The sequence below is a fragment of the Pterocles gutturalis genome, unplaced genomic scaffold (genome assembly GCF_000699245.1).
Source record: "Pterocles gutturalis isolate BGI_N339 unplaced genomic scaffold, ASM69924v1 scaffold30780, whole genome shotgun sequence".
Taxonomy (NCBI): Eukaryota; Metazoa; Chordata; class Aves; order Pterocliformes; family Pteroclidae; genus Pterocles; species Pterocles gutturalis.
Genome location: NW_010139322.1, coordinates 1 through 11,187, shown reverse-complemented (window position 1 = coordinate 11,187; position 11,187 = coordinate 1). Strand labels below are relative to the sequence as shown.

The window sequence follows — 11,187 nt, the reverse complement described above, 5'->3', positions numbered from 1 at the left end:
CTTCCCTGTTAACAACTGTGCCTTCTGCTTCATTCCTGGAATAGCTTCGAACTCTTTCCTTCAAGCCAGATTCATTAACCAGCTGCTGCAGAGCTGTTTGCCTCCCCCAGGTACTCTGTGCATGTCATTTGTTAATGACTCATCTCAGACTGGGCTCATTGCAAAGACACCCCCTTCCTTTTGCGGCACCAAGCGCATCGCTGGCACACCAGGAAAGCCAAGCATGCAAACAGCTCAGTTCCCTCCAATACCCCATTCCCTTCTCTGTCCTCTATTGCCGTCAAACACAGGATAGCTCTTTATTCGAAGTGCTATTTCCTTCCTTGCTTCTTTGCTGATCAAAGGCACTGTGTACCGAAGCATAAATAAGATCTTCATCCCCAGCCAGGCTTTGAGAACAGCAAAAATGTAAGAACAAACTAGAAAACTTCCAACACACTGAAGAAGTTTCAGCAAGCTAATGTGACTCCTGTAACTGGCAGGGAATAAACACCAAGGATGCCAAATTTGCATCTATTTCCCCAGCAGACTGTGGCTTGCCGAGGAGCTAAAACGATTTCCAAAGGCATTTGTATTCCTCCTGCCCATTCTGGCCTGCAGGACTGATATTAAAAATGGGAAGGGAAGGAAACAAAACAGCTAGAGAGGACCACAGAACCTCTCCTCACTAGTCAAATCTAGAGAGGAACTGGATGACCAGTACACTGCAGCCGCCCACGCGGGAAGCCAGAAACAGAATCAGTCCATCTCCATCACACAGATCTTTTAGACTGCGGTACACCAAGTCCACCTGCACCTCCTGAGAAGCTGTCAGCTAAACCCTGGGAGAAGCCAGCACAGAAACTAGTACTGCCACTGCTTGGGAACCAGTTCCCTTGAGATACATGGGAAGGTTTCGTGCTCTGGGCTTATTCATTTAACATCCTTCACTGGGAATTTTTTGGCTAGGTGACAAGAGAGCTGTGACAAAGAATCACAGACCAAGGGACTTGACCCAGAGGTAACTGGATGGGAGGTATTTAGATCCACACCTCAAGAATAAAAGCTGGTGTGCCTGTAACTGCAGGAGAAGGAGAGGAATTTACTTCCACAAGTGTACAACAAATCCCATGACTGAGGACTGAAAACATACAGATGGCAAAGAATTCTGGTAGCAGTAAAAGGAAGGCACATGCACTGCACAAGCAAGTGCAGGTGACAGCTGGCTGCAGGACTGGAGCATTGTCACAGTCCTCTGCTTAAGCAGCTCCCCTGCCTGCTCACAGAAAGCCCTTCTCTCTACAGCATGGAGTGAAGTGAAATGCACAGGCCAAAGTACAAAGCAGTTCTCTGCTAGATCCAGCGGGAGGAATCGACTGGCCTAAGACGGACCACAACTACAAACCTTCCACCATCAGGCATCGAAGGTTATTTAGGCTCAGGACATTGGGCTCAGCTACTGGCTTTACCACAGATCCTTCTGTCCTTCTGGACACAGACAAACTGCTGACACAGTGGAAAGAGCACTTCCCTGCCTCCTGAACACACCAGGGGGATTAGTCAGACCTTCTGATAATGTTAACATCAAGAATCAAATGCTCAAGTGAACAAGTGCTGTTGGACTACAGACCTCCAGCAGCCTCAAAGCCAAGACTCCAGACTCTGACATGAAATCAGCATTTTTAATTCTTTTCTAAAATGTGCTTTTTTGTGAATTGCTGTTTCAATGCCAACCCCATCCTCCCCCTTAAAAAAAAAACCCCACACCTTGACAAACTAGGTGCAAATCACCTGAATTTAGTCTGTAACAAATAAAAAACACAAAACCAATGCTGAAATGCTTTAGAATCACAACAATGTACAAAAAAAAAAAAAAAAAGGGAGGAAAGTACAACCTGAAAGTGTTCAAAATTCAGAAATACTAGTCAAGTCCATTGCTTCAGCAAGGGGATGCTGCTGCGACCCCTGCCAGTGGGTCCTGGGCCACCAGCCTGCCATGCTGTCAAACGGGCTCTTCTCCCATGCAGACCACTGTCGCTAGCATCCAAGGACGAGCAAATGCATGACCCTTTGAAGGTATCAATGGGGGAAACAACTCACAAGCAGCTCTGGGAGGTCACTTCACACTCAGAAGGAACACAGTTTCTAGCATGCCCCTAACCACCTGCAAGAAGGAAGGCCTGAAGGAGCAGCCTGCTTCCTCCTTATTGTATTGATGCCTCAGAGATGAAGAACAGTGCTTTCAATCTGCAAGAGATTAAAGGGCTTAGTAAGGGCAGTAAACAGACAGTTAAGTAAACAGCCCAGCACTGGATCTCATCTTCACAGAGAGAGGTAGTGTGAATTTCACCCCAGTTTAATATAGACAGGGGTACCGGAAAGGCTGAAGACTTCCATGTAAAGCAGTTCCTGGCCTAGAAACTTTTCTGCGCTCCCTTTGGGAATGAAAAGATCTGTGTTGATGGCTTCCTCGCTCCCAGCCTGGCTTTGGTAGCCACATTTCAACCCTGGGATTCAGACACTTGCTACAGAAGTTCTCCCAAGATCTAATTTACTACAGCAGCCTCCTCAAGGTTAAGCAGCAATGAGACTGGCTGGGAGGGAGCAAAACTGTCCACAGATTTTATTTTTTTTTCCCCCTTTTGGTTAGTCCCTCTCTTTAGAAGTCCCTCTTTACAGGACCAGAAAAAGGACACCCTGGAAATTAATAGGGGCTGCAGAGTGTAACTTAGCCAGGTGCTGCCAACTGAGAGCTGCATTCAAACAGGGCTTTTATTTGCCAGCCTGGAAAGGACTGGCCCAGAACCCACTGAAAAAGGAGACACAGGCTCTTTTTTGCTCCTCCTGTTGTCATTCCTAGCTGAATGACATTTAGATGGTATGTTCTAGTGACGGCTGGAGACCAGCCCTTTGACTTTGGACATCTTCTTTGTGGGCTGCCTTTGTTCTGTGTGTGAAGGGCACTCTCGCTCTACCAGCTGTTGTTCCATCTCCTGTGCCGACGACGAGGCTGTAGCTTTTAATGTTTTCTTTATGTTTGTGACCTGGCCAAGAAGAGACAGTGAATCAGCACCTGCTTCCTCCTCCCCTCGCAGCAGATCTGTTCATAAACATATTGAAAGACCCCTGGAATATAGAGTGGAGGTTATCAAATAAACTCTCCCACCAGAAACATGCTCTGCACTTGAGTTTATTAAAGGTAGTATGTCATCCTCACTTACAGCCAGAGCTGTTAATATTTCCAGTCTGGGTCCAATACAGAATAACTAGAGATTACTTTTTTTCTTCTTTTTCCCTAAGAGACAACAGCACAATATTGTACCACCTTTCTGGCTGGCTGGAGGGACCTACTACTGCCTTGGTGCAGCAGGCAGCCATCCTACCATTCAGTTGGCCAGAAGCAGGAAAGACAAAGGAGACTGTGAAAGAAACAAACTTACACTTAGGACAGCACTTGGAAAAGGAAAATGCCATTTGGCCTAGCTGGCTGTCTGAGCCACAGGTATTTGCTAGAAGGAAGAACAGAAATGGGTTCCATGGGAGGCAGCAGTAGTGCTTCTGCTACTCTGGCTGAAAAGGAGAGACACAGCACCAAGCACCACACTCTGTCCTGTGGAACACTGGAGGGCTCACCAGAAATACAATAAGCAAACCTTAAAAAAAAACCCTACAGGCCAAAACAAGTTTGGGAGTCAGGTGTGCCAACTCCAGGCCAAAGGCATCTGGCAAACCAAGTGTGCTATGGATGCCAACCAAGCTGCCAAGTGTATGCTGCTTCAGAAAGCAAATGTAAACCTGCAGGGATGCAGCACTCTGCAAGAAATAAACCCTGAGCAAGTGTCTCGGGAGGACTATTTTCACCTTTACAACTGTATTAGCCAAAATTTGTTCTCACAAGTAAATACATACCAGCAGGGGCTAAAATCGCGTGCCCGTGCTGCCATCTACTGCCTAGCTGAGCATGGAGCAGAGGCAGGAGCGCTCCCAGGTCACACTGCTGAAGAGAGCGTGTCAAAGAGCTCTCTGAGGACACTTTTTGCAAAAGCAATGAGACTCGAGAGATCTGTTAATGACACTTTCAGGTTCAAAACAAAGAGAACTGGTTTTTTCCTTCTTGCCTGCCTTGTACAAAAGGAACAGAATTGCATCAAAGCTCTTTGTTAAAAGCACACTTTTTCTAACAAATCAATTCAGGAAACCATAGCTAGTGCAGCCACCTAACTTAAATTTATAAAAATTAATAAAAAGTTCTAGCCTGCTTAGAGTGGGCAAATTTGGTGTTTGTGGTGTTACCAGCACATGGAAGCAGATGTGTTTTCTTCCTACGCCAAACCACATCTGATGTGTATGATTGCTAGCCTACTTCAGAGAAGCCATGACCATTAACCAGGTGTTACCTGGTGTTTTCTTCAGTAAACAAACATTTATCAAAAAGCAGAGAGCAGTCTGAAGTGACTCTGTACCCACCTCCATCTCTACCTGCTGTTGAGTTCGGTGGTTGTTCTCTTTGTATTGGTTGGCTCTAAGTACTTGCTGCTCAATTCCTAAAAGAACCGCTTCACAACCGTCACACCTGCAAGACACAAACAATGCCAAGCAGTGTTTACAAGTTCTCTCTGGAGCAGCTCCATCAGGCAATTTGAAAAGTCATGCTTGCCTAAAAGTTTAGGAGATCATTAAATTTATAATTCCTGCTTAGAGTTCCAAAAAGCTGGCAAGAAAAAGCTTTAGCTAGTCCATGTTACCTGCCCATCAAAAAGTAAGTGGAGGTTCAATGCACTTCCAACTTCCTTGTCAATCACAATTGCTGCTTAAACAGGGATGCAACTTTCAAAAGTAGGTAAAATTTTAAAATTTAAAAAAAATCCCTAGGCCTGTTAAGTGTTCAAAAGACAAGAGCACTCCTCTAAAACGAAACTCATAACTGGAAGGGACAAAGAGGGAATTGGCAGTGGATTAATTGTTACCTTCCAAGCAATGCTGTAAGGTTCTGGAAGCTGCCAGAACCCTCCCGCCGTGATGGGATTGAGGGAGTCGGAGTAGAAAAGCATAAAACCTGCCCCCACCTCAGGACAGCATATTTGCCCAGCAGCTTAACTACCTTCCAGGCACCCATTACCACAGCAACTAGGAAGCAATTTCCCAGTCAGCTCAGAACCTACCACAGGCTCCACAGTCTACAGAGGAATTTCCTCAGGTGGGAGAGGAATCCTATAGAAATGCGGGAAGCAGCTTCCTGGCAGAGGTACAAAAAGATATGACCACAGTCCCAATATGGTTGCATGCAGCCTGCATTTGCAGGAACAAAAAGAAGGCAAACAAAGGCATCTGAAAATTCAAACTTGAAGAGACATTCTCTCCAAAGAACTGTTCTCTAGAACTTGCCCATGCAGTTCTCATCACAGGGAAAAAGGCTGAAAAGTAAGGGACAGTTCTGTTTTCATTATCACGTGTAACAGCAGAAAGGGGAATAGCTCCCACCAGAAGACCATGAGTCCAGTTTGGCACATCTGTTTGAAAAGGTCCTGACTCCTTGCCAGGGTTCTGCTACGTAAAAGCTACAGTGAGAGCAGAATCTCAAGACCCAGTTTAGTTTGACTTGATACATAACATAAATTGAATCCTAGATGGGATCTTGGAAAAGTTACCCAACAGACTCGTCCTCCAAGTGCCTACTTACAGCCTAAGACTCCCAATTCACGGAACGTGGCAAAATTGAGCCAGCACTTGAAACTGAGGAATAAGAAAAAGATAGGGCAAGCTATGTACAAGGAAGAAGGAAGGTGGAAAGACTGCCTCACCATTCCTGGAGTGTTTTGACAATGTTACTGATGTCCTTCTTCTGAATGTCTCTGCCGATACAAAAATCCACTTCTAGCACCTGGTTTCGTTGATCCAACTTCCCCTGGATTATATCTGTATAAACCGCTTCAATAATCAGATCTTCCAGCTCCCTCAGATTCTTCATATCCAGGTCCTTCAGCAACACAGAATAGGGAATGCACTAAAAACAGCAAGTCCAAGAATAAGTTAACAGTCCTAGAGCCAAAACGAACAGCTAAGTCTCAGGTCAAGACCCAAATGTTTATTGTATCCTACACTTTAGCCTTGAAGTACAGCAGTGACTGATCATGGCAGAACAAATGCCTGCTACTAGGCTACGTAACATTCTGACACAACTTTGGTAACTCCTGAAGCTTTGGCATAGCGTGTTCTGGAGGCAAAAAGGTAATGGGACTACAGAAGAAATTAGGAGTGTTGCTTAGTTTTCTCTAGAACAAGTTGTCAGTGTTTTTAAGAATGATTCTCAAACTCCAACAGTGAAAGAAGCCATACAAACGTTTCGCATCACTTCCCGACCAATTTGCATGGCAGTTCAGACACCCCTACATCTCACCCATGAAGTTCATGTCCCAAATGCAGCACGAGAGAACAGTGTACATTACAGGTAGTTTCCCAGTTGCAGGATTTTTTGTCAGTACTCATACAGTCTGACAACTTCAATGTGATGGAATTATGCCATTTTCAAAACCAAAACCAAACAAAAAGACAACTGCTGTCATACACAGTGTCCGTTACCTTCATTCTGGAAGCCAGGCTTACAATCGTCAAGTGTTTCAGCTTGTTCTTCTGAGTCGCTGTTAATTCAGGTAGGTTATCTTTGTTGGCTGTTAATGTTAAAAAGACAAGATTCATTACTTTCCTTCAAAAATTATATAATTCAGGCTGCAGAACTGCAGGCTAGTTACACTACACTAAACCCTGAAAGGCGCAACTCCTCCAGCTACTGTGGGTGCTGGTGAGCAGAGAGCGCTGCTGCTGACGACAGATTAGCACACCCAGGGAGAGACAGGAAAAGTTAAAAAACAAGCTGTCAATTCCATTCTTCTCTGCTTCTTTAGAAATTCTTGTTTTGGAATTAGAACATAATTCACATCTACACAAGCGGTGTCCTGACAAAACGGTTGGTCAATGCTTTGTTTCTACCATCAAGTCATTTTTATTTCATTAATGAGCTGACAGAATAAAATCTTCCCCCTTTGCTGATTTGGTTGTAAATACAGCTGGTTTTATTTCTCTGAAGAGCTGCAGAATTTAGGGTTGAAAGCGTAAAGTACTAGGCTGAGGAAGAGAGGAGAAATTATTAATCTAGATACTTACATGGCTTCACTGGCATTGTTTTATATTCATGTGCCTCATGAATATTTAAAAACAAAAAGGAAACTGGCAGCTTTCCAAAGCAAAGAAACTCTTTAAAATATCTGCTTTAATGGAAATTAGTGTTTCAGGGCCTCTCAATTCTCCCATCCATCCCACCTCATTCAATGCTCTACATTTTAGCTACTTTTCCCCCTCTCTCTTTCTTCACTAGAATAGGAAGAATGAACTGTGCTGTCACATGCTGGGACACAAGACCCATGCACAGCAAACACATCCCCTTGATCAGTCACAGAATTCATGAGGCTCGTGTTGCTCCACAGCCACTGGAATTTCCAGTCCTTGCACTTAGGGATGCCACCTCTACTTACAGGAACTAGATAGCTCATCCACCACACTGACAACCAGCATGATGACAGAATTATTTGTCACACTCTGTAATGGTCTGGATTAGGCTGCTACCCACAAATGAAGTATTAAATTGTAGCAGAATGGAAGCATAAGCACCAGAGATAAAAGCACATCCCGACAGCTACTAAGATGATTCACACATAGTCCTTCTGAAGATGTATAGAAGTCATTATTTCAATTCGTATTCTAGCTAAGAAATGCTTCATTTTGTTTCAGCAATGCCATCACCGAATAAAAGGTTATCCCATAAACCATACAGGTTTTTATAAGTAATGCAGAACAATTTTGTCTAAGTTTTTTGCAGCTTCCATAACCAGTGTCATCTAAATTTCAAAACAGATGTCTGAAATTGCACTCTGCAGAGGTAAGCGGCCTGCAAACATCAACGAATACTGCTAGAGACCAATTCAATCCAGTGCTGCAGTCCAATCCAAACTAGTAAAACATTATAACCACCAGCCCTTCTTCCACATTTTATCAGTTAAAAAGCACGTGTGACCCAGAGACCCCCTACAAATAATTCTCCTCCCAAGCAAATTCTGTTCTTGGACACTTTCACCCAATCACACTACACCAGGTACCACAGAAAGCAAGGAACTGCCTCTGACAATTCTAAAGGACAACCCAGTCTCATGCCCTGCAAACAGGCGGCAGTCTCTTACCTACATAGTCTGGGTACGTTCCGTACGCAAACAGGTTCAGCAACTGGAAATAAGCAGCATTAGACCCTTCAGCAAGCTGGATGGGAAGAAAACAAAATAAATTCCATGTAACATGGTAACACCCAATACAACTCTGGTAGGCAACTTCTCCAGAGCATGTTTTAAATCTACAAAGGACAAGTAGCACCCAGAAAAGCAATTATGTCCAGAGCTGAAAGAGCTGGACCCTCTCTAAGGCCTCAGGAGCAGCAGCAAATTTCAGCTGCTTCAGAGTCAAGATGCTCCAGCCATTTCTATGTGCTAGAATTTAACTACAGTTTGGACTGTCAACTACTTTGTGTGGCACCTTAGGAGGTAAAAGGCGACTCTTCATTTCAGCTGACTACCTACAGCTCTTCTCATCATGTGACAAGCAAGCAGGCAACGGTGTTTGTTGGTTAAGTGTCCTCGCTACTGCTGGGAAAGCTAAGACAGCTTACCTGCAGAACCACTAAAACTTCAAAGCAAAGCAAGCTAGAACATTTTGAGTGCATGTGAAAGTAATAACACTCCTCTCACATGCAAACACCTCACTGGAATAACTGCAGCATCAAGCAGTGTTTTTTAAATACCATTTGCTGCACAGAGATGCAGGAAAAAACCACACTTGCAATTTGATGCTGAATAACCTTAGAGGCATTTTTCGGCATATCTAAGAGCCCGTTTGGAAAGCCAAACTCACCGTACTCCACATTACCCCAGCTGCAGACATACCCCAACTAGATTCCCTCATTGTACTAGAGGGGGGTGCTAGCAAAGCATTCTCAGTAAAAACTCCGGAACTTACTTTCCACCTTGGTTTGAAATGGTTTGGATTTGGTTACCACCCAGGCCTGATACATGAGATATCTGTTCACAAAGACTTCTGGAGAGCATTGAAGCTATGCCTTCCAGGACAATGAAGGAGTAGAAAGGGGTTTTTTCGTTGTTGGCTGGCTAGGTGCCTCCTTAAAATTGTTTTTGCTGGATTAGCAATCGCATTAAGGTAACAAAGCTTTATATAGGTATTTTTTAACATCTAAATATACACAGGCAAAAGCAACGTCAATCTCTCATACACAAACATCTCAGAACCAAGATAAGTCACACCAGGCCCTTCCCGGCATAGAAATTTCATGCACAGGCTGCCTGTGGAAACCTCTGGGGATCCCTTATACTGGGAGCGCAGAAGGGGCATTAGGATAGAAAGTCATCTCTTACCTCTTGCACATTTTTTAACTCCAATAGCTCTCCGAAGACGTAAACCCCAGGAGCCTCCAGCACTTGATTTATAAGAGCAGTCAGAGCTGAGCCATTTGTACCTTTGGCTAGTAAAATAAACTGCTCTAGAAGATTGCAGGACGGTTTCTGTTCTCCTGCCATTCTAGGTTTTCAATCTGTCAATAAAATAACATGATATTAATACATCCTTTCTCCTCTGCTGAATTCTGTCTGGCGTGGATCAGAAGGCACGCTCAGCATAGTAATGTTTTGGTGTCAGCAGAGCTGGGTTTTTCTTCAGCATTCAGAGGACAGGACAGGAACCCATCAGGTTCGACTGATAATTTATCTGGGGAACAAAAATTATTCACACAATATCTGAGCAAAATTTCTGCAGACTGTCTGGTCGGATTCCTAAAAGGATCTACTCCGGATAGTAGGAAAGAAGGTTAGATTCCATGCTGTTTTCAGACTTTTCCTTCTACTGATGCTACCAAATAATGTCAACTGCAAAGATGTTTATTATTATGTCTATTAGAGGCCAGCTAAGACTTCCTCCTTCCTCACTACACAGCTTCAAAACAGCAACTGACTTAATTCTGTGTGAAGAACTGATCCACCTTGTAGGCCTGCACATCGTACCTTCTCCTTCGACGTGGGCTATAAAGCCTGTGTACATAACTCCTATTGCTTGCTAAGCCTAAAAGGCAAAAATAACTGCGGCCTGTAAGTAGCTTACCAGTCTACATTGTACAGTTAAACTGTTTTGGGTTAACTGAAAAGCTTAAGTGATAAAAATACCCATTATACAAAGGCTCTGTTTAAGTCCCCATAAAGAGAGGTCTTTGTCTTCAGCTGTTGCCTGTTTCCAGTGTGCTTGTTGTCTCCCAGCACCAAGATGCTGCTTTTGAAATGTAAACCACTAACAAGTTCAAGAAAATAAGTTGTTTGTTTACAAACAACTATGGAAAAACTTCCAAAGCATACTATTCAGACACCAAACAAAGAACTCGGCAGATAAGGGGTTTTTATGTTATTGGTACTGGATAATTATCAAGTATATCAAGTAACCTTTACTCTGGTGAAGAAAATCAAACACCAGAGACCCTGTCTCACTCTGCGTGACCACTGGGACCACATCTGCCCTTGTGGGGGAAGTACATCACACAGGTGTTTGCACTGTTTTACCATGTCTAACCAAATTAAGACTTGTGAAGGCAACACAACCAGCTTCCTTTATTAGTCAGCTTCTAAAAATACACTTTACTCCATTCCATCACACCTGCACGTACAAACGGTCCCCACTTGAGCGGGCAATCGTTTGCATTCTCCACACAGACTTTTCGGCTCTCAGTGTAAAGTCTCTTTGGGATTCTTCTCATCAGAGGCTCATGTGCAGCCTGAACAGCACCTCAGTTTCCACTGAGAAACCCCTGCAATCCACGAACACTCAAACTGGCTTCCTAACACACCCGAGGGTACATCTGCACACAGATCAGGAGCAGACACAGGGACAGCTTTCTCAGGAGAGCGCACGAACCGACCAAGCCGGGAACACGGCCAGATTCCAGGGTTCCCGACCCCTGTCCCCCCGCACGGGCGATCCCAGCACAGGCTGTGTGCGAGCTGCAGAGGCCGCCGGGCTGAGCCCATGCCCTGCCAGGGAAGGAACGGCGATTCTTTCCCCCGTTCCAAGTTAACGTTCAGACAACCGCGTTGCTACTGCAACGTGTCAGCA

General features: G+C 44.4%; 1 protein-coding gene across 2 annotated transcripts; it reads right to left on the bottom strand.

Annotated features, from left to right (window-relative positions):
- Nucleotides 1-2,645: 2,645 nt before the first annotated feature.
- On the bottom strand, nucleotides 2,646-9,611 carry COPS7B (COP9 signalosome subunit 7B). Of its 2 annotated transcripts, XM_010083311.1 has the most exons (6): nucleotides 9,450-9,611; nucleotides 8,211-8,286; nucleotides 6,559-6,647; nucleotides 5,781-5,983; nucleotides 4,447-4,552; nucleotides 2,646-3,023 (listed from the first exon to the last, which is right to left on the bottom strand). In XM_010083311.1, exons 1-6 carry the CDS (start codon nucleotides 9,609-9,611, stop codon nucleotides 2,865-2,867), a joined length of 795 nt encoding a protein of 264 aa, XP_010081613.1. In that variant the 3' UTR covers nucleotides 2,646-2,864. The 2 variants fall into 2 exon arrangements, with proteins under 2 accessions (XP_010081613.1, XP_010081614.1); XM_010083312.1 differs by lacking the exons at nucleotides 6,559-6,647; nucleotides 8,211-8,286 and having other exon boundaries at nucleotides 2,734-3,023.
- Between the last annotated feature and the right edge of the window lie 1,576 nt (nucleotides 9,612-11,187).

Excerpts from the sequence above, each read along its gene's own strand:
- COPS7B (XM_010083311.1), bottom strand. The coding sequence starts at position 9,611 with ATGGCAGGAGAACAGAAACCGTCCTGCAATCTTCTAGAGCAGTTTATT. Across the intron at positions 6,648-8,210 it reads AACGTACCCAGACTATGTAG|CCAACAAAGATAACCTACCT; the intron begins GTAAGAGACTGC and ends TAACATTAACAG. Across the intron at positions 3,024-4,446 it reads AACAGCAGGTAGAGATGGAG|GTCACAAACATAAAGAAAAC; the intron begins GTGGGTACAGAG and ends CTTCTTGGCCAG.